We start from the raw sequence: 23183 nt of genomic DNA, 5'->3' as shown, positions 1-23183 counted from the left end.
TATTTCCATAGCATCAAAAATCAAAGTTTCTCTTCTGAAAGATTCAGCATGCAGACTTAACTTGAAATTAGGGAAGGGGAAATTGTTCTACTTAAATAATACAGAATCTTTTAAAATTGTTTGGATACAGCACCCACTGGAGAGAAGAGTTAACCCAGAAGAAACAGCATTTCAGCACAGAGCACACAAACCCTACAAATATTTACACTTCCTCCAATCCCTACCATTACTCAGTTTGAGTAAATGCCACAAAACTAATTTCCTCAGGAAGGAAAAAAAAATCCTCCACAGAAATCTTCATGTTCCAAACTAAACCTGCTCCTTGAAGTTACACCAACATTCCCCAAATGCAGGAGTCAGGTAGGTGATCACTGGAGAAAAGCATATCAGGTCAAATTTAAGATTTATATTAGAATATCTGTTCTACTAAAATGAAATAAACCCTGCTTTAACAACAACAAAGCTGAAGAACTCTCAGTATTGGAGGAAAGCTGGTGATTGAAGGTTGAAATCTTTAATTTTAAGCAAGTGATGACTCCCTGTGGGCACAATTCCAGCTGTGAATTCCAGACTCTGAGGAGGTTTCCTGAATTTCTGTGAGTATTGATTCACCCACACCACCAAAATCCAGCCATGTGGGAAAATCCCACATCAATCACCCACAAACACCTTCATTCAATCAGCTCAAACTTTGGGAAGTTCAAAGCTGCCAAAGGCTGCAAGACCATAAAGAATCAGGATTTAATGTCCTACAACCTTCTGTCCTGGTTTTTTATCGCCATAAAAACCAGGGCTCTGTGTGTCAGGAAAACCAGAGAGGAGCAGTCAGGAACAGCTCACAAAATTCAATTATTCTCCAAGCCAGTAAAATCCCCTGTGTGCATAATTTCCAAGGAAAGCTCTTTGGGATGAGGATGACATATGGAAGTTGCTGCCCTTGTGCAAACAAACCCCACCTTCCCTCCTCCCCATGAGTAAGGGCTCTGGAGAGCATCTGTCAGCCTGAAGGGTTATAAAAGTTATTATTGCTCTGCTGTTAACAGGAATTAAATTGACAGCGTTTCAAAATCACAGCAGGGCAATCAGCAAAGCCCTCTGAGCTTTGAAATGTTGTGGGGTTTTTATCTGAGAAGGGCAAAGTGCCACTCACCTTACAAAACCAAACCCCACAATCACCCAAACAAACACAAAAACAGGAGCTGAGGAAGTTGTAGAAGGCTACAATGGTAGAGAGGACTTTGGCAGCAAGTTTCAAGTGCCAGGATAAGAAAGAATTCCCAGAAAAAAAAAAAAAAAATCAGGATCTACAAGTTTCATCACAAGACAGTGCAGCCAAGCAGAATTGTGTGTAAGTGAATTTTGTGCCCAGAAAAGTCAGGCCTGTGAGTCAGCCTCAGATGATGTGAGCACAGCAGATCTGACTGCACTGCTTTGTTTCCTTCTCCTGCTCACAATTCATCCTCCTGTCACTCCACGTAGCAGGTCAGGACCTTTTTCCTCAAGTTCATCCAAAAAATGTTGAAAATTTTGAGCTTAGTCAAGAGGCAAAGCCATTCATTTGTATTTCATGCTAGTCTGGGGTTTGTTGGTGTTTCAAACATTCCCTGCAGAGGAATAAAAGCTGCTCCATTCCCAGGAATCCTGTGGAGTTCCAGAGCTCAGATTTCCCTGTGGAGGCTGGACAGGGAGCAGCTCCCTTCTCCTGCTCAAGCAGAGCTTTTCCAGGCCTAAACTGAGAGGGCAGTGCCAGTGGCATCACCCATCCCAAAATAAAACACAGCCCCAGATATATAAATAGCATTTCTCAGTGATTAACTTGTCCTCTGCTTGCATGGCCTGAAGTCCTGGCTCTGATTCTGACCATCAGAGCTCCTTCTAGGAAGAGCACAGCTTGGATTTTATGGGATTTGTTTTTCTTTTTTTTTTTTTAATGGGATTTGTTCCTGATTTTGTTCCTGATTTGCTCCAAGTGCAGTGAGCAACTTCCCCTTACAGCTCCCACTGCAGGAATGTTTTCACACATTTCAACACTGGTTGAAAAATGTAAAGGGCCAGAGTTTGAGCTCAGCTCTTCTGGGAGGAAAGGTCACACTCAGCTCTGTGTCAACAGGGCATGAGGCTCCACAGGCATCCTCAAAACAAAAAAACAATAAAAAAGGAGATTGTTGTGCCAGAAAGTAGGAGCAAGAGAGAAGTAGGGGAAGACTTCATACCATTGGAAAAAATTGTCTTTCCCCTCATGTTTTCCTACCATGCTCCCAGGATTCCTTTTCCTCTTCAGGGAGCTGCTCAATCCCTCATTTTCTGGGGCTTTGACAACAACACCCCCTCCCCAGCCAAAACGCTCCAAAATACAGAAACGGAAGATTCTGACGCACAGCCTGACCACTACACCCAAAACTACAAAGGAAATTCATTTTGCAGTGGCTAAATTGAATGGAAAATATCCCAAAGTGCTGCCATCCATCATCACTCTGTTGGAGAATGAGAAATGAAAATGCTGTTAGGACTTCAAAAAGTAAATGTCAACTCTATCAGTTTCTTCCCTGCCTCTTCCTGCACCTTTCACTTTTTCTCTCTTAAAATAAATACTGGAAAAGCAGCAGGTAGTGGGAATTCTCAAGAATCACCCTCAAAACAATGCACATGTAGAAAGTGAAGAGTTATTTCTTAGAAGAACATCTCCACTAAGCTCTTTCACCATCCCTAAATGAAAGTTTCCATATCAGGGAATACAACACACAACTATGGAATAATTTCACTATTTCTATTACAATCACATAATACATATGCTCATACTTATGCTTTTCAGTTTTGTTACCCAAGCACTCAAAATTCAATATTTTTAGGTTTTTCAACATTTAAGGCCTCTAAAATGACTTTAAAAACCACATAATTAAAGAGTTCTGCTTAAAATGAAAGGAAATATCTTTATCTATTATGCTCTACTTACATCTAGAATATATACAGCAAATTATCAGGATTTGCATAGAAAATGGTTAAAAAAGAGTTACCAACATGCTGCTGGTTATGCAAAAACAAACAGCGTTTGTTAATTTCTACAGTTCCTGCTGGAGAACAATCCAACAAAAGGAATTTCACTGGCGACACACAGAGGCTTTGAGCTCTCTAAAGTTACACATAAAAGAAGAAAAAAGGGGAAAAAGAGGAAAAATGTCACACTGAGAGCAGACGAGTTCTCTGTGTGCTCCTCACAGGGATTTCAGCGCTCCGTTCTACACCGGGGCACTGCAGAGACTCGAACTCCTCAGGAACAGCAAAACCGCCCAGACCCACAGAAATCCGCACGGCACACTCACAAAAACAAATGGAAATCGCAGCGGCCGCAGCAAACCCACCTCCAGCCGAGCGACAGCTCCAACTCCTGCTATAAACGATCAAACTGCGAAACGATCAAACTGTACCGATCAAACTGAACAGAACACGCTGCTCCAGGGAAGGGAAGGTGTCCCCGGAGCCCGTTCGGCTTCTCCCAGCCAAGCCGTTCCGTACCTGCCCGCAGGTACCGACCCAGCGCTCCAGCCCCGGCCCCGGTGCTCCCCAGCCCCACCGCGGCCACTCCGGGCCCTCCCCGGCACCGAACAAAGGCACCGGGAGCCGCTGCCGGGACTTCTCCCGCCCGCACGGAAACTTCGGCAACGCCCCGGCTGCGGGGAACGAGCACGGGCCCGGCCCTGCGCGCATCCCCGGGGCTGCCCGGCCCGCCGGGGACCCAGCGGCTCCTGCGGCCGCCTCAGGCCGCGGCCCCCAGCCCCGAGCACGGCCGGGCCGCGGGCGGGGCAGGGCGGAGCGCGGCGGGCGCGGGGAGCGGAGCGGCGGCCGCGGAACCGCCCCGGGCTCGCCTCAGGTGCGCGGCGGGCGCGGCCGCCCCTCACCTGCGCTGCTGCTGCTGCTGCCGCCGCCCCCGCGCCCGGCTGGAGCCGCGCAGCAGCGGCACGGCCGCCCCTCCGCCGCCGCGGCTCCGCTCGGGCACCATCGCAGTGCGCAGGGAGCGGGATGGGAGCGGCAGCGGCTCCGGTCGCGGGACGAGGAACGGGAGCGGCTCCGGGAGCGGCCGCGGCGCCGCCGCCTCCCCTCAGCCGCGCGGCTGCGGCTGCCATGGAAATCACAACCACGCCCTGATTGGTCGGGGGCCTCGATGTGTCGCGGGCCGTCATTGGGTGGCCGCGGGTGATTGACAACGGAAGGAGGCGTGACCGTGGCGGTGACCCCGCCCCTCTCGCACATCTGGCGCGCACAGCTGGCCGCGGGCGGGGCGCGCGCGCGCGTCTGGAGCGGGGCCGCACGCGCGGCAGCGTCTGGCCAGATGTGCCAGGCAGATGTTGGCGGCCCGGCCCGGCTCCGCGCCCCCTTTGCTCACCGAGAATTATCCTTGCGTTACAAACACGGACAAAACTGCCCGAGTTCTGCCCCCGGGCTCGGCTTTAGAGGCGGAACCTCCCAAAGCAGCCCAGCTCCAGCTGTTCTGTAAATGGAGAGAAACCCCGGTGCTGACAGCCCCGCTGAGGGCTCAGGTGTCCCCTGGGGTCACACACCTGCTCTGCAGCACAGGGAGGCGCCAGCCACGTGCCCACCACGTGTGCAACTGGGAAAACATCTGGAACAGCGTCAGACCGGAGCAGGAGCCGGAGGCTGAGCCAGCTGCTGGCACAAACCCCAGCTGTGACCCACAGCTGGGTGAGGCAGCCAGGAAAGGAGCGAGGGTGACTCTCAGCCCCTGGAGGCGCAGCTTTATGAGGAAATTCACATCTCTAGATGAACTCACCTCTCACAAAGCTCGGCCTGAGGCCATCCTGCCCCCTCACTCCCAGTGCTCCTGTGGAAATCCAGGTTCAGCTCCTCACCAGCAGGAAAACTCGTTGGGTTGGACTTGCTAAGGTTGACACAGCCATATACAAATGCTAAATCCAACTGCAAACACATTTCTTCTCCACAAACAGAAGCTCAGATGCAGACAAACAGCCTGCAGACATGTCAGTGCTGCTGCAGGGTCACAGCAAAGGGGACAATCCCACGGGACACTCCCCAGATTGGTGCTGCCTGCCAACTGATGAGGGAAAAATCATCCAAAAAGATTCAACATCCCAAAATTCAGTCTGGGAAAAGCCACAGAGAAAGAGGAAAAGCACTTCTCTCTAGAGGTGAATATGGATTAGATCAGGTGCATTTAATTACTAAGAAAATCAATATTTGCCATGTAAGCAGATACCTGTATCCATGACAGGGACAATTATTTCCATTCTCTGAAAAGCTCTGCCCTGGAAGTCCTGAATTTCCAGAGTACCCAGCACTTGAAAACCTTTTAAATATGCTCAGAGAGCCGCTGGGAGCCCAGAAAAACCCACAACTCCTTTCAAAGGTGGCAAAATCCCTTTCAAACCTCTTTTCCCTGACAGCTATTGATGAGCAATAAATGTCCTTTGCTCCCAAACGCAGAGGGATTTGAAGCAACGATTTCAAGATGAAACAATCTGTCTCCTGCTTCCAGTAACTTTCCCTCGATCCATTAAACAGCACTTTTCAGATGGCTTTATTGGTTTTTCTTTTATGGCTTTCACTGTGACTCACACAGATTGTCCCTTTTAAAACCTTCCAATCAAACGGTGCCTCCGGGCTGGGGGAAATGAGGGAAAAGGGGGAAAACGGCGCTGCTGGAGGGAGCAGCTGGAAATCCAGGAGGCAGAAGTGCCCCACGCTGGGCTCTGCTTTAATCAAAGCTCACCCAGCAGCCACAGATCAAATATTGCACAAATCTGGCACCCAGAGCTGGCTGGGTGCACACAAACACCCCGAGAAGGGAAGGGGGGATGGCTCAGTGGGACATTTGATTTCATACTCATGAAAAGTAATTTATTGTAAAAATATTCTAATTATTTTTTATTTTTTCTCCTCTTGCCAGACCATTATTTGGTCCCAGAAGTTGGGAACGATTCCCCCAATTCCCCCTGGGCTCAGCAGGGATGAAGGAAGAGCCCAGGGGCAGCTCAGGGGGAGCAGGACGGGGCTGCAGGGTCACAGTCTGGGGCTCTGACAGGAGCAGAAGTGGCTGCTTTGCCCTAGTTCCCCTTGTTTTCCCCTGTTTCTTCCCTGCTTCCTCCTGTTTTTTCCTTGTTTGCCCTTGTTTCCCCGTTTCCTTCTATTTTTTCCCTGTGTCTCCATTTCCCCCCGTTCTTTCCTTGTTTTCCCATTTCCCCGGTTTCCCCCTATTTTTCCTTGTGTCCCCCTGTTTTCCCCTGTTCTCCCCGCTTTTTCCCTGTTTCCCTGTTTTTCCCTGTTTCCTCATTTCCCTGTTCTGGCCTGTTTTCCCGTTTCTCCCTGCTTTTCCCTGTTTTCTCCTCTTTTTCCATTTCCCCTGCTTCTCCCTGTTTCCCTCTCTTTTCCCCTCTTTTTCAATTTCCCCCTGGTTTTCCCTGTTTTTCCTTGCTTCCCCCTGTTTCTTTCCCTGTTTCCCCCTGGTTTTCCCATTTTTGCCTTGGTTTTCCCTGTTTCCCCCTGGTTTTCCCTTGTTTTCCCCTGCTTCTCCCCGTTTCCCTCTCTTTTCCCCTCTTTTTCCCTGTTTTCCCCTCTTTTTCAATTTCCCCCTGGTTTTCCCTGTTTTCCCCTCTTTTTCAATTTCCCCCTGGTTTTCCCTGTTTTTCTTTGCTTCCCCCTGTTTCTTTCCCTGTTTCCCCCTGGTTTTCCCATTTTTGCCTTGGTTTTCCCTTGTTTTCCCCTGTTTCCCCCTATTTTTCCCATCACTGTCACAGCTCCTGCCTGTTCCCATTCTCCCACCCCCAGCTGTGCCTGGGGTTCCTGCTGGCAGGAGGAGGAAGGAGGAGCATCCCTGAGTTCTGGTGCTATCCAGGAGCTCAAATGATGCTTTTTTTCTCCATCTCATTTCCAGATGTGACCCACAGCACCCAGCAGACTTTTCCCCCACATGGCAGAGCCCAGCTGGGCACTGCAGGAGCCAGGCCAGCTCAGACTGTCCCAGCACCAGAATTAGGGACACATTTTGCTGCCTGGGGAGCAGCATCTGCTGCCCTGACCTCTGCTAGCTGGGGTCTGGCTCATTCACAGCCCAAAATGAGGATTTTCCCCCTGCCTGGACTCCCAACCCAACACTCTTCCTGCCACCAACTCCACTCCAAAATTATTCCAGAATTCAAGTCCAATGTGAGATTTAACAGCTTGCTGCTCCAGATAGCCTGGCCCTCATCCAGGAGTATTTTACCTTAATTCCACCTCCCAATCCCAAGAATGCAAAGAATTTCCCCCCTGGCTCTGTCCAGCTCATTCCAGGAGCCCTGAGCAGGGTGAGCTGTTCTGACCAGAACTGTTAAATATGATTTTTTTCCCTCAAATCCCTCAGCAGCAGTGGCAGGACCCCATTCTGTGTCTCACATGAGAAAGATCTCTGATCTCTCCTTCAGGGAGAAGCAGCTGGAGGAGGTTCAGTGCTTGTGGTTTTCATGTCTGAGGTCACTAAAGGGAGTTTGGAAAGGCAGGGAGGGGTGAGGGGCTCAAAAAAAATCCCTGTTAGCTCTGTTGTAGAGGTTTGGAGCCTTCAGAGAAGGAACTGAAGGGAGGGATTTGGAGGATGTGATAAAGCACACACGAAGGAGCAGGGGTGGATTTCAGCTTGTCCTGTGCAAATTCATTTGGTTTTGGGGTAAAGTTCCAAAATCCCAAGCCCTGTGTGCCCTGTGCTGGGCATCCTTCCCTGTCCCTGTCCCATCAGGGATGTGCTGAGCCCACCCTGGGACCTGGGCATTTATGGATGGGACCAAAACCATGGGGAAATGATGGGATTGGCACTTTCCTGCCAAAGGGAACTGCCAATCATTCCATAGCAGAGCCCTCAGTGTGCCCTGGAGGATGCCAGGGCAGGATCCCTGCCCACAAGAGATGCCCCTGGGCTGGGGGGGATCCCAGAGCCCTGAAGCAGGGACAGGGAATGGGATTTACCCACAGCTGGCACCCAGCACCACAGATGGACCCCAGCAGTGTCTGCAAGGGCACAAGCACTGAACAGAGCCAAAAAACCCAACCTGGACATTCAGAAATAACTTAAAATTCCCAAAGGAGGAGAAAACCCAAGAACTGTGTCCCAAGAACAAGCCTTTGAGTTCAGGGAAAAGCCACAAGACAGGAAGCCGATGACATTTTGCTGCACCCCAGGAGAATGAGATGTTCCTGCACCCAGATCCTGCCTGGAGCCTCACCTGCCTGCCTTGAGATCATTTTAGGAGCAGAGCAGACCTGTCAGCTACACAGGCAGCCAGGACAGAGCTTAACTTGGAAGGATTTTGGTGTCTGGCTCAGCTTTCCCCAGAGGAACACTCATTTTTATTGCTTTTCCCTGCAGTGCCCTTGGCAGGACAAGGTTTGGCCAAAGCCACCCAAACCAAGCCTGGGAATCCCTGGGGGAGCAGAAATTCCATTCCCAGGGTTTGCCAGCAAAACCCCTCAGCTGCCAGCACAGGGATCCCCCAAAACTGCAGATTTGCATCACCCCCGTGCAAACCTGAGTGCAGCTGCACCTCCAGATTTCCCTGGATTGCCTGGCAGGGATCCCTGGCTCCTGCAGGCTTTGGACTCATCCTGATCCAGCACCAAGCAGGGTTTTCCTGCTCCAGCACCATTTCAGGAGGATTTAAACAGGTTATCCAAGTCAGGAGAACACAGATTTCATTTTTACAACTTTTCACCTGCTCATGGCTCAGAGAGGATCAAGGTGATTTTTGCTCCAACCCCAAAAAACAGCTGAGCTATTTATTTTCTGATAAACAGCTCCCCAGGTCTGCCTGATCCCTGCAGGTTTCTACATGGGACAGCTGTGAACTGACCTTGCCACACGTCTGGAGAAACAATTCTGGGGGCAGGAACATCTCCATGCTCCCTCATCACAGGCATTTTAGGATCATAGAGATTTCTTTCACAGGAAAACTTTTTCCCCCAGCTGCAGGAGCCCCTGGAGGTGCAGATCTTTGGGATTTTCCAGCTGCTGGGAAGTCCAATAAATACAGAAGGAGCTGTTTTTCCAGCCATAGGCATCTCCCCAGGCCTTGGCTTGCAGACAGCTGCTGATGTGGCACGAGGACGTGTGCGGGAGGAGAGCTCATCTCCGGCACGGGGACATCCCAGAATAACCCACTGCCTAATTCCTCCCCCTTCTTAGGCTTTCCTGAGGAAAAAAAAAACCCTAAAAAAATCCCTAAATCAGTATTACAGAGCCTGGCTAGGCTGGAGTTTTTATAAAGTCTCTACTGAAGGTTTTGTGTGATGTGTGATGCTCTCAGTTGACCCTTTAAGAGAAGAGGGATTTCTTATTTATTTCTTATTTATTTCCTATTTATTTCCTATTTCTTATTTCTTGTCCCATGAGGTTTAAATGGCTGAAAATTCCTAATGTCAAGATCAAAACTGAGTTTGTAAATCTTTAGCACACTGCCCTCCTCATGAGATAAATCTCCATCAGCTTGTTAATAAAGAGCTCAAAAGCAATGATCTCATCTGCACCTGGAAAATGGCACAAGGAAGTGAAAGCAGCTCACAAACCCCCAAAAAATAAAATAAAAAACTCCACTGTCAAAGATACAAGATCAAAACTCTGAAGGTTGGTCACTAATGCTGCTGATGGGATGGTGCAGCCCTTTTCTGTGAGGTTCTTAGGAGGGAAATTCAAATTCTCACAGTTAAAGATGAGACAAGGCAGGATTTAAATCCCATCCCCACCGTGGTTCCTGGTTCCTGATGTGTTTTCACCATCCCCTGCCTCCTGCAGGGCTGAGCTTCATGTGCCAGCTGCAAGGAACTGAATTAAACCTGAATTCTTCAGTCAGAGACTCATCCTGTTTTGTCTAAAATGCATTTTTTAAATTAAAAATATCCACATAAAATGCTCTGGAAGAGGTTCCTCAGGGAAGGGAACCCAGAGTTCATGGGCATCTGGATTCTCCTGCTCACATGGTTCACTTGAGGTAGGAGTGAAGAGCAGGGAGTTGGACTCAATGATCTTTGGAGATCCTTTTCAACTCAATCTACTCCAAGATTTTATAAACCATTCTATAAACACTCACATAAATATCAATATAGCGATAAATATAAATATAATTCTGCCCCAGCCTGTGGTTGGTGCCCACCCAGCCTCCCTCACTCCTCAACAGGACAGCAAGGAAGAGAAACTGAAAATAAAGTTCAAGGGTCAAGAGAAACTCAGGAACCACCCAGAGCCACCAAAGCTGCTGGAGGAGGAGGAGGCACAGCCTTTCCTCCAATTAAAACTCCAAAATTGTCCCAAAACTGCAAAATTGTCCCAAAAGCACCTTTTGGAGCCTGGGCCAGGACACAGCTCCTGCAGGGACCGAGAAAATGGGATCAACCCTCATGAAAGCATTTGGGGAACTCTGCCAGTGCCTGCATCTGATTTTTTGCCTCAACTCCAGCCAGCTTTAATGCAACATCAGCTTGGAAGCTGTAAAACATCAGACAAACAATGTAAACCAATGCAAGCAGCAAGATTTAACAGGAAACAGGCTGTGCTCTTGGTTTGCTGGATGGGAGAGCAGCTGGCTGGGGCAGGGGTGATCCCATCCAAAACTGCTCACACCCATTTGCTGATTTGCAAGGAGAAAAAAGGGGGCTGAAGGCTGATTTCATGGGGGGGTTGGTGTAAATCATGTTTGTGGGTTCAATTGGGACAAAAGGCAGAAAAGTCACAAAAAGAGACAGATAAAAAATTATTAAACTAAAAAAAAAAAATAATAGCAGCAGGAATGGGATGCCTGGAGATGTTGGGATTTCCTGCTTTTCGAAGGATTGGCAGTGGCATCGAGAGGAATAAATGTCTGTGCCCTGGAGCTGGAAATAGCTGCACTTAACACCTCTTTGGGGGATTTGAAGGCTGGCAGAAAGCTCCAGCAGGAATTTTCTCCTGCCAGCTCCGGCCAGGGCTGAGCTATCCAATGGCACCGGATCCAATGAGGCTCCAAACAACACCAGGGACAGAGCCAAAAGCTGCTGGGAGGGCTGGGAGCCAAGGGATGGGACAGGCCCTGAGATTGTTAATGGGGTCAGCCCAGCTGATCTAATCCCTAAATCCACTACAATCCATTCCCATCCCTTTCCTCACCTCCCTGTTCCTGCTGCAAGGCCCTGGCAGGGGTTCCTGCTCCAGGGATACCCCACAGGGTAACACTGCTGAACCTCACTGCTCCCCAAATTCAGCCTCACCCAGGCTTCCACTTCCATGGATCCCACCCAGCTCCTGGAAAAGCATCCAAATCTCCCCCAAAATCTGACCCAAACTCACAGCACTGCAGGATTTCATCTTTGGAGGCTCCACCAGGTGATTTCAGGCAGATCCAGCCCTTCCCACTGACCCCACAGGTGCTGGAGAAGGGCTCAGCCTGATTTCCAGCAGCTCAGGATGATCTCTGCCCAAGCAGAGACAGCTCAGGACATGCTTTGGGTTTTGGGGATCTCTTCTGACCAGCTGCTTTTCCATGGATCCCACCCAGCTCCTGGAAAAGCATCCAAATCTCCCCCAAAATCTGACCCAGACTCACAGCACTGCAGGATTTCATCTTTTGATGCTCCACGAGGTGATTCCAGAAAGATCCAGCCCTTCTCACCAGATCCATTGATCCCACAGATGCTGGGGAAGGGCTCAGCCTGATTTCCAGCAGCTCAGGATGATCTCTGCCCAAGCAAAGGCAGTTCAGGACATGCTTTGGGATTTTGGGGATCTCTTCCCACAAGCTGGTCCTTCCATGGATCCCACCCAGCTCCTGAAAGAGCATCAACATTTTCCCCAAAATCTGACCCAAACTCACAGCACTGCAGGATTTCATCTTTGGAGGCTCCACCAGGTGATTCCAGAAAGATCCAGCCCTTCCCACTGACCCCTCAGGGATCAGCAGTGCTGGAGAAGGGCTCAGCCTGATTTCCAGCAGCTCAGGATGATTTCCAGCAGCTCAGGATGATCTCTGCCCAAGCAAAGGCAGCTCAGGACATGCTTTGGGATTTTGGGGATCTCTTCCCACCAGCTGCTTTTCCTTCCCCACCCACTTTTATAGGAGCCTGCTGGCTCCCATTGGCTCAGGACACCCTTTTTACAGCAACCACTCTGCCCCATTTCAATTGCATTCAGTAATTCCTCAGCTCATTGTCCTGCAGAGATTAGTTACACATAAGCATATTTGAATGATTAACTCCTGGGCTCTGCTGAGGCCCCAGCAGAAAATGCTGAATCCAAAGGCTCCCTCTGACTCTCCCTGCCTCATCAAAATATTGTGGTTTTCCTTGGAGCCTTTGCTCCTGGCCTGCTCCAACCAGCTCAGCTGGCATTGGAGGGAAGATTTCAGCAGGGAAAAGGAAGGGAAAACTCAAAAGCCAAAGAGGAAGAAGCAGTGTTTGAAGAGTCAGTCAGAGTTTGGGGTGAAAAGCTGCAGATCCCATCTCATCCCACTAAAGCTGGTGGCTTCCAAGGGTGACAAGAGGGCAGCACAGGGATGGGTGACCCATGGCAACCCTCCAGCAGGTTTTGGGGAGCATGAGGAGCATTTGGGGCCATTTCCAGTGGTCTGAGCTGCTTTTCCCTGTGCTGAGTCTCACCTGAGGTGGTGACACAGGCCAGGGGGTCCTGTCCCACTTGGAGCAGCCCATGGGGATGGGAAAGAAGCAAATTCCTGCAGAGCCCATGCCTGGAGGCAGGATGCTGAAGAGGGAAAGGGACAAGGTTTAAATTTGCCTGGATTAGCCCATTTTCATCCCCCAGCCTGCTCACCCAGCTGGGCACAGGGAAGCAGCAGCTTTTGGGGGGGTTTCTGGGTGATGAACAGCAAACCTGCAGGAGGAAGAGCTGGATCCCATCTGGAAGGGGTGATGAACAGCAAACCTGCAGGAGGAAGAGCTGGATTCCATTTGGAAGGGGTGATGAACAGTAAACCTGCAGGGAGGAAGAGCTGGATCCCATTTATAGGGGGTGATGAACAGCAAACCTGCAGGGAGGAAGAGCTGGATCCCATTTGGAGGAGGTGATGAAGAGCAAACCTGCAGGGAGGAAGAGCTGGATCCCATTTGGAGGAGGTGATGAAGAGCACACGTGCAGGATGAGCTGGATCCCACCAGGTTCTGTGTGGGTGTTTCCAGTCCTTCCTTTTCCCTCCCTCCCTCAGGGCTTTGTGTCAGGAAATGCAGGAACCACACAGAAGGGAAAATGCAGATGATTTTGAAGGTTATTAAAACCCAGCAGATGATAGAGGGGATGGAGATTGGACACTGCAGCTGGTGAGGCTGGAAGGGCTCCAGAGCTCAGCCAAGCCCAGGAAGGTGAATCCTGTCCCACCTTCCCCACAGCATAAGGGACACCAGTGCACCCAGATGGGGACTGGGATGGTGCAGAGCACCCAAGGTGCCTGTCCTGCACATTTCTCCAAATCTCACCTGCTTTTTGTCCACCCCAGACATTTCAGAGCTCAGCGTGTGTTGCTCATCCCTGTCCTGGTCTGGAGCACTCAGAAAACTGAAAACATCAAATTAATAAAAATCCAGCAATTTTTGGAACCCTCTCAGCCCTGTACAATGACCCACACATGGCCATAAAAGCCCTCAGGTTACTCTCCCTCCTTCACAAACAACAAAAACTTGGGAGACTCTTTTAGACCTGGCAAAATCTCTCCAGTCCATGTTTAAAGCCTTCACACATCCCCAGGAGTTAAATTCCACTCTGGTTAAGGGCAGCAATAAAAGAAAAAAATAGGAAAAGCCTGAAACTGGCCAGGCTGAGGTGCACAAAGCCTTTCCTGAGTCCCCTCTGCCAAAAGCCAAAGTGTGTCACAAGTTTAGCTCCCAGCTGAGGCTGCTGCTTCCAAAGGAGGTGGATGTGGTGCCAAGCAAGGCAGGCACTCTCTGGGATGCAGAACGTGCTGTCTGCACACTGCCCTGGCACAGCTGCCACCCCAGGGCAGGCACAGGCAATGAAAAGTTCTATTACAGCGACCTGAGTGGGTGCTGCTGGTGAGAGAGAGACGGTGAATCTTGTATCTTGATCAGAAGGCTTGATTTATTAAGATATGATATATAATACATTATGACTATACTAAATAGAATATAGAGAGAGGTTTGCAGAGCTGCTAGCTAAGCTAAGAAAAGATAGAAAAGAATCCATAACAAAGTTGTGTCCAGGGACTCAGTCCCCTAGCTTGCATTGATGATTGGCCCTTAATTATAAACATAGAAAATGAGCCAATCAAGGTGAATCCTATTGCATTCCCCAGCAGCTGATAATAATTGTTTACCTTCTCTTCAGGAGCCTCTGGCTCCCGAAGACGCAGAAATGTGAAAGAAAGGATTTCTGTGGAGAAACGTCTGTGACAAAGTTCCATCAGAGAAAATGCAGCACAGAAAAATATCTCTGTGTGTGTGCATGGAAAGAGAAAAATATCTGTGTGTGTGTGTGCATGGTTCAGGAGCAGGATCCAGAATAATCCCAGCTTGGGCTGGGGTGGATTGAGCTGGAGGGGCCCAGCACAGCCAGGGGAAGGGAATGGTTCTGGATTGGGTCAAATTTAAGGCAGTGGAGTAATTCTTGACCAAATGAAGAAAAATTCAAGAGAAAACTGTGGTTAAGATCATCCTGAAAGGATTTTAGATTTTCTGTGCTGACAGGCACTGACCCCCAAGAGAAAACTGCATTTCACCTGAGGCTGTGGAGAAAAATTAAATTTAAACAAAATTAAATTCTAAAATTAAATGATAGAACTGGGATTATAAATGTGTAGTTTGAATAGAAGTGTGTAATACCACATGGTAGAAAACTTAAAGTTTTAGAATATAGTAATATATATTTAAAAATATATAATATATATAGTAAAAAATATATAAAGTAATATAATATAAAGTTTGGTAAGATAGAAGTATCATATAATACATAGAAGCATAATATATATAATACATAATATATAGTGTAATATATAATATATAACATATAATATACAATATGTAATAGATATTATATAGAATATATAATACATTTATATATTAAATATTATATATTATATATTATATATTATATATTATAGATGTTATATTATAGATGTTATGTGTTATATGTTATGTTATATGTTATATGTTATGTGTTATATATAATATACACAACATATATCATATAATATATAAAATAGAATATATACAATAGAAGTATTATATAAATATATAGTTTGATAAAATAGAAGTTTTAGGCCAGAGACTGGTCCTTCTTCTTTATGAGTTTAGATAGTTTTGTGTAATTAGATTAAAAAATCTGCATTGCAGGCCATGAGTAGTTAGTTATTAAATTAAAAGTAAAAATAATTTAAATATCATTTCTTAATTAGACAGTTTACCCTTAAAAAGCCTTGTAAAGAGAAATACAGCTCCATTTTTAGTTTGTTAGAATGAAGTAGTGTAGAACTCACAGGCTGTAAGACTATAATATAGATAAGAACTAATAACATCTAAGTCCAAACAAGAAATGCCATCTCACACATTTAATTCCCATCTTAACCAAAAAAAAAAAAAAACCCAAAAAATGTCCAGGTCCAGCCTCACACACAGCCCTGAGCCCCACCAAAGCTCTCAGCTCTGCAGGAGGATTTCCTGCACCTTCCTCAGCACTCCCTGAGCACATCTGGCTCCAGCAGATCCACTCCCCTTGCCCAGCTCCAGAGCACAGGCAGGAGCAGCAGCTCCTTCTCCTCCCATAAAATAAATCCTCTTCTCACAAAATCCTCCAGCAGGGACTGCCAAAGAATCCTCAGGAAATGTGAATTGATGGGAGAGAAAGCCCAGGTGTTTTCAAGTATCAGATCAGGGATTCTGGCAGCTCATTCCACTTTCTCAGCCCTGAGCAGAGCCAAACACACACAACAGGGGAAAATAGTGAGGGAGAGAGAAGAGATGAGAAAATTAAAAGTAATATCCACTTCTTAAATATTCAGGAAGTGCTGAGTTTCTTCTCAGAACACACATTTACCTTTCTTGCACCCCCAGAGCCACTCAGTGCCACCTTCTCTGCTCCAAGATTAGGAGGGTCCATCTCCTGTGGTTAATTAAGGGGATAATTAAGGGAATCAAAAGCAATGTGGGAGACTGGCAGATCTTCTGTGTGATATTCAGGACATTGGGAAATCACATCAGCAAGGTGATACCTGCATAAATCATTTCTGATCTGGGGGTTCTGACCCAGAAAAGATCAAACAACACAACTCAAACCTGTGCTCAGAGCAAATCCTCACCTGAATTTACAGCTTTAAAACTCATTTCTTGATGCAGTGCACAAGCCACAAGCCCAGAGCCTTTCAAATGTTGTTCAGCATTGGATTTTTAGGGGAATTATTGTTTACAAGCCATGGATGGGTTCACAGAGGGCTACCAGCTGTTAACATCTGGAACTGATACACTGAAAGGTTCAGTGCAGCAGCAAGTGAGGAGTTCTGCATCCTGCACAGCACCCCACAGGCACCCAGCTGCTGGCAGAAACTCAGCCCAGCCACAAATCAATTCCCAAGATGGAACACCCAGCTTCAGGGATCTGCTGAGCTGTTCTTGTTGGCTGAGGATATTTACAGGCTGCTCCAGCTGCTTTTGATATGTTCAGGACAAATCTCAATAACTTCATTTTAGATCAAAATGTAAACACTTGCAGCCCAAGGCTGCAGCCTGTCAAACAAAATCAGGGGCTGCTGTGAATAAAAATGTTAATTTTAAAATTAATTGTGTGTCTTTCCATGCTATGATCCACTTATCTCTCGTTTTCTTTCCCTTTTGGAGAGAAAAATATACATTGAGGTATCACAAACCCATTAAAAACTTTCCCCCTCCAACACCAAACAAACCCAGTCCAAATGTACCTTGAGTCTCCAGCCTTGGAAGGCATTTAATGTATGATAAATGATCCTTTAAAAGGCAACAAATATATTTTTCCAATAATTTTCTTTCCTCTCCAAAACATCAAAGAAGCTTAAATACCATGGAAACAAATATGACAAATCCCCCAGACAGTGGAATTTATCAGTCCCTTTTATACACTGCACAACTGAAGCTCAGAAAGCACAAATTCTCTGCATAAAAACACAAAATAAACCCATGACAGAGCTGAGGGGGGGGAAAAAGCCAGATATTGTGATTTAATGTCGTCTGTAAGTCACAAAACTCCCAGGATATACTTAAAATTTTATTTCTATTTCCAGTACATCATAATAATTATAAAAGAATGGTCTGCAGCCACAATTTAAACCAGTGGCTGACTTTGTGTGGATATTCACACACAGATGATTTATTATAATCACAAAGGCTTTCAACATGAAATACTTGATCCTGAAATCCTTCATCACACAAAAAAGCTCAGGAAATTCTGCTTCATCCAGGCCTGACTCTCATTTTCCCAAACCAGATCAAGAGCTCAGTGTTGCCTCATTTATTCCTCCATCTCAGGAGTGCCTTGTGAGTGTGTGAATATTGCAATAAATGTTCAGAGGGCAGAGAGACACCCCAATATTCTGCTGGTTGGGCACTCCCAGCTTTGATTTCCCAGCTTCAACCCCCTCCAGCTCCCTGGCTTCAGTGCAGAATCTGGATCCAGATTTATTGAATCTGGATCTCTTTTATTTAGAAGGGACTCCCAGACATCCTTGAGTTGCCCTCCCACAGATCCTCTCAATTCCATGATACCCAGATTTGGGAGATCCTGCTGTGCAAACAGCCCCAAAATTGGTTTTGCACTGCTCTGGAAGCCACTTGGGCAGCTGCAAAGCTGAAAGGAATTCTCATTGCAGCACTGCTGTGCTGATTCTGTGGGGAAAGGAAAAATCCCCAAAGGTGCAGAGCCCCAGCACTCCTGAGGCTGCTCCACTGCAAACCCTGGCTCTGCCACCCCTGTTCATGACAAAACCCCCAAACAATAGTGTCCTTTTCCCTGCTTCCTTGTGAACAATTGGTTCCCTCATCACCTCCAAATCATAAAAATCTGAATCTATTTTACAGTTATAATACAGGATTGAACTGGTATCAAACCCAGAGTAAGAGCAGCTGGTTCTCTTCTGGAAGTGCTGCCTGCTATGCCTGGTCACCTTTGTGTTCTGCTGCCACTGCTGAGTCCCTGTGCTGCTCCTCTGGGTCCCCTGGCAGGATGCTGGTGACTGTCTGCAGGAGGGACTCGATCTGCTCCTCTGTCAGCCTCTCCTCGCTTTCCTCCACCATCTGCAGGTCAAAAAAAAACCAAAAAAAAACCCCATTGGCATCATTAAATCCACACTTCCTCCCTCAGGGAGAAGGACTCAGCTCAGCAGGGAAGACTTTGTCAAGACACAGCCTGAGCTCATCACAAAAGCATTTTACAAAGCAGAACTCTTGGAATATTTTGAAAAAAGAAAGAAAGAAAGAACTCCATTGTTCAGCACGACAATTGGCACTGTGTAATGAGATCCTGATTTCCTTACAGCAAGGCAAACACCACCCTGGGAACAGCCTGGCTTCCCCTAAAGCCTCCCTCAACCTCCACATCCTTGTCCTGAGCCAGGCTTTTCCTTTAGCTCAGATGCAGCCTCACTTTCCTGACCTTTCTCCCAAGTTTTTGTGTTTTCATGGGATATCCTGAGAGGAATTCCCTGGACCTTGGCATCTCATGCAGTACCTGCAGGAAATAATCAGCCCATCAAAGAAACCACCTCATCCTACAGCAGCTGTACCCCACTGGAATTTGCTTGGATTGGGAGACTCCTGGATATAAAGACATTTAAAAGCTCTGAGCAACATCAAAAACACTGTCATGACTCAACTCCATGATTCCAGGAGATTAATTAGGGACCTACTCCCACTGTGGAGCTGTGGCAGCTTTTCCATCACTGCTACCAGTAAAACAACTGCCCTAATTTATAGGCAGCTGTTAAAAGGGAAAAAAGCTTGTCAGAGGACTGGAAAAGCAAGTCAGAAGAACTCTTCAAACACAAATGAAACCAATTAGGATTGTGGGGTTTGAGTTGTCTTTTTTTACAACAAGTCCTTGAGAATGGCCTTTGAAGAGGAGTGATTTATAGTAATGATGGTTCCAAGTCAATGCAGGTTTAATCAGCTCTAGCTGCAACTGCCAGCTCTTCAGATGCCTTCTGAAAAGCAGAGTGGGACTTCAACTCATTTTTGTGCAAAGAGGACTCTGAAGAAAAACAATCTGATCATCTTTCATCAGGATCATCCACAGATCTGCACACACACAGAGAATCCACTCCTCAGCAAAAGGCAGACACTGAATTTCCATTTGTTAATGACTTTCTGGGGACTATCCCCATCAAAGGATGAAATCCCTGTGGAGTGGCTTTCCAGGCTCAGCAACTACTGTAGGACTCAGGCTTGAACAGCAGCCCTGGCTCTGCTCCCCAGCAGCTGCTCCTCTGCATTCCCTGTGCTCACACACACTCACATCCTCCTGCCCTGGCTGGGAGAGCCCCTGCAGCTGATTCCTGCCAGCAATTTACAGGGAATCATCTCAGCTCACCTTGGAGCATCAGCACCACTCCAGGAATTGTGGAAGTAGAAGATATCCCTGGAACTAAATGTTCTTTCAGGTCTCTCCCAGCCCAAACTATTCTGGGATTGGGATTCCACGATCAAATCTGCTCCAGCCCCTCCTTGGTGCCAGTGCTGCTGACAAATCCCTCCTCTGCAATGAGCTCTGCTGTTCAATCTCACAGAGGATGATCAGCCTGCCTTTCAGATTGGATTATGGGGTTATTCTTTTCTGGAATTGGGGTTATTAATTTCTGGATATGGGGTTATTAATTTCATTTCTGTTACACTCCATTCCAAGGTGGGAGCAGGAGCTGCACAAAGAACCAGCCCAGGAGCTTTGGGCACCTGGATCACTCCAGGTAGGATCACTGAACCAATGTCTCCCAGATTTGTTACCATCCCTCAGAAAACAGCACTTGGCCTTGTTCAGATTTGATTTATTGTATCCATGAAGTCCAACTCTCTTCCCATTTTAATTTTATCCAAATCTGTATCTCCTCTCCCTTTTCCCCTCCACTCTCTCCTTTAGGTGCTTGCTCTGATGACATCAGAACTCAAACAAAAAGAGGGGACAGAGCTCCCAAATTCCCTTCTGCTGACACATCCAGAGGGAAGTGGGAATTCCTTCAATTCCTGCAGGGATTTCTGATCAGCTCTTACCAACTCCTGACTTTAAGCAGAACATGTGAATTCTAATCCTGTTTTCTTCCCTGCTCCCCAGTGACTCCAGATGAGTAATGCCCCAGTCCCAGCATGAACAAGCCCTGGGATGTGATTTTTGTGGCCCAGCACGAGGCTGACAGACTGCAGGGACAGACACAGCAGCTCTGGGGGTTGCTCTGCAGCCCCAGAAATCCCAGCTGAGCACGAAGCTGATGAAAGAAAACCATCTCTGCTGTTTCAGATGCTCTGGTGCTCTAAGTGATTTCATTAAAATGTTGTTTTTTCCTCCACCATCTGCAGGTCAAAAAAAAACCAAAAAAACCCCATTGGCATCATCAAATCCACACTTCCTCCCTCAGGGAGAAGGACTCAGCTCAGCAGGGAAGACTTTGTCAAGACACAGCCTGAGCTCATCACAAAAGCATTTTACAAAGCAGAACTCTTGGAATATTTGGGCACCTGCCCAAATATTCCTGCACTGATGAGGATCCTTCACTGATGAGGATCTTCTGCTGACACATCCAGAGGGAAGTGGGAATTCCTTCAATTCCTGCAGCAAAATTCACCTCTTGGTGCCTCTCCAGCAGCTCTCAGGAATCACCCACAGACACAAATCAACACAGAGCAGGATGGACAGACAGCTTCTTAGTCAAATTGATATTTCAGCCTTATTTTGTAGTGATATTATTTGAGATTTCAAAGGCTCAAAAGCACAAACTGTGAAAATAAATTTTTTTTCACTCTTTCAGGAAGTGAAAAAACCAGCCTGAGATGATTTATGACAACATAAGCAGTGAGGAAGCAGCAGAGCAACAAGCCAAAAGGAAAAATTCAAAAATTAAGCCCAGACAGCATGTAGATAAAGAGGCAAATGAAACTGTCCTAAAGGAAAACAGATCTCAGGGGAACAGGAGGTCACTCATCCTACATTCAGCAGATGTTCTCAGCCTTCAGATTTACAGCTGCAAGACAAAATACCTCTGATGCTGAGAGCACCAAGAAATACGGTGCTGAGGAGAGAAATGAGATGTAAAAAGCAGCCCAAGAGGCAAAAAACCCCCAAATGGATTCAGGTGCCTCCTTTTCCAGGAGCAATTTCACCAATCCTGGAGGAAATGTCCAGCCAAAAGCCCTGCACTGGCTGAAACTGCTCCAGAGCCAGACTGAGTCCATAAGCAGCCAGGAATGCAAAGTTTATAGTAAAGAAAACAAAAATGCAAATGTTTGGAAGGAGGGGATGAGCTCAGATGTTGATGTTGGCAGTGCCACCCAGCCCTAATGGGAACAGTTCCCCTCTCAGAGGATGCCATGGGAAAAGTCTGGGGTGTTTCTGAACAAAGATTGGGGTATTTCTGAGCAAAGTTTGGACTATTTCTGACCTGAATTTGGGGTATTTCTGACCAAAGTTTGGGGTGTTTCTGACCAATGTTTGGGGTGTTTCTGACCAAAGTTTGGGGTACTTCTCTCCCAAGTTTGGGGTATTTCTGACCCAAGTTTTGGGTGTTTCTGACCCAAGGTTTGGGTGTTTCTGACCCAAGTTTGGGGTGTTTCTGACCCAAGTTTGGGGTATTTCTGACCCAAGTTTGGGGCATTTCTAACCAAAGTTTTGGGTGTTTCTGACCCAAGTTTGGGGTGTTTCTGACCAAAGATTGGGGTACTTCTGACCCAAGTTTGGGGTACTTCTCTCCCAAGTTTGGGGTATTTCTGACCCAAGTTTTGGGTGTTTCTGACCCAAGTTTGGGGTGTTTCTGACCCAAGTTTGGGGTATTTCTGACCCAAACTGGGCAATTTCTGACCAAAGCTTGGGGTATTTCTGATCAAAGTTTGGGGTGTTTCTGACCCACATTTGGGGTATTTCTGACCAAAATTTGAGGTGTTTCTGACCAAAGTCTGAGGTGTTTCTGACCAAAGTTTGGGGTATTTCTGACCAAAGTGCTGCTGGCCTCAATATCTGCAGATCTGGGTGAGGAGCAGAAGTGGGGAGTGTGACAGAAATGTAATTTCTGCATTAAAAGAGAATTTGCTGCAGCACATCAATGTCATTCATCACCACACCCAGAGTGTGCTACCTGTGAAATAGGATTATTCACTCACCTCAGGACTCATCATCTCTATTTCACCCAAATTAGAGCAGTTTGATACTCAATTTCCATTGCAATATGTTCATAAAATCAGCAATGCTCCCATTTAGTTTCCAAAATGCTCTACATCGAATCAAAGAGGAAAACTTTATAAATTAATTGGTGTAAAATTCTCCCAGCTCAAACAAAAAGCAGCACGTTCCCCCTGCAGCTCCAATTGAATTCTCAGAAATTCACAGGCAGCCCATGAAGATAATCCCAGGGATTAAAGTGTTTATTCATAAATTAAGGTGTAAATAAATGTCACAGACAAAAGGAAGCACAAAATCACTGAGGACTGTCTAAATTCCTTTTTTTACTCAGTGAAACAAGGACAAACATCCCTAATTCAAACCATACCTATCTTTTGTGCTTATCCAAATAAAAACAGAATTTAAGAGACTTCATCCTCCTCCTTGGGCTGCTTTCAGTGCTAATGTTTATTTAGTTTAGTCTCCTGAGCCATAACAATAAATCAAGAATGAAGAATAAATAAAGCCACACTGAAGAACCCCAAAAAGTCCTGAAGGAACTGAGAAATTCTCTCAGCATTTGATCCACAAACCTCAGCATCAAAGAACAACCTGTGAGTTAAAAGCTAATGTTCATTGGAATAATAAGCTAAGAATTAGATTTTTAAATAATCAGTGAAGTGCAGCAATAAAGGAAATAGGGCTCTGATCATTTCCAAAGCAATCAAGCACATAATTTACCTCCACTGGGGGAGGGAGATGTTTGATGAGAAAATCACTGTGATTTCCTCCTTTGAGCAGTGATTTGAAACTGCTCAGCACCACATCAATAGCAAAAAACACATTAAAAAAAGAAATAAAGTAAAAGAATGAATGATTG

General features: G+C 46.7%; 2 protein-coding genes across 9 annotated transcripts in view; both read right to left on the bottom strand.

Annotated features, from left to right (window-relative positions):
• The window catches only part of TPST1 (tyrosylprotein sulfotransferase 1), a 33633-nt gene extending 20883 nt beyond the window's left edge, over positions 1-12750 (bottom strand). For 5 of the 8 annotated variants that reach the window (XR_009419856.1, XR_009419860.1, XR_009419861.1 and 2 more), the window contains exon 1: positions 3360-3463. The gene's annotated coding sequence lies outside the window, so the exon portion shown is untranslated. Of the gene's footprint in view, positions 1-3359; positions 3465-3896; positions 4109-12618 lie in introns of those variants that run through there. The other 3 variants (XR_009419858.1, XR_009419857.1, XM_059487178.1) reach the window with 3 other exon arrangements.
• Positions 12751-17143: 4393 nt separating this feature from the next.
• Positions 17144-23183, bottom strand: part of CRCP (CGRP receptor component) — a 28287-nt gene continuing 22247 nt past the window's right edge. Inside the window, exon 6 of the mRNA XM_059486887.1 lies at positions 17144-18243. Coding sequence (XP_059342870.1) covers positions 18100-18243 — 144 coding nt within the window. The 3' untranslated portion in view covers positions 17144-18099. The remainder of the gene's footprint in view (positions 18244-23183) is intronic.

This window comes from Ammospiza nelsoni, chromosome 21 (genome assembly GCF_027579445.1).
Source record: "Ammospiza nelsoni isolate bAmmNel1 chromosome 21, bAmmNel1.pri, whole genome shotgun sequence".
Taxonomy (NCBI): Eukaryota; Metazoa; Chordata; class Aves; order Passeriformes; family Passerellidae; genus Ammospiza; species Ammospiza nelsoni.
This window is presented reverse-complemented; position numbering and strand designations above follow the sequence as displayed.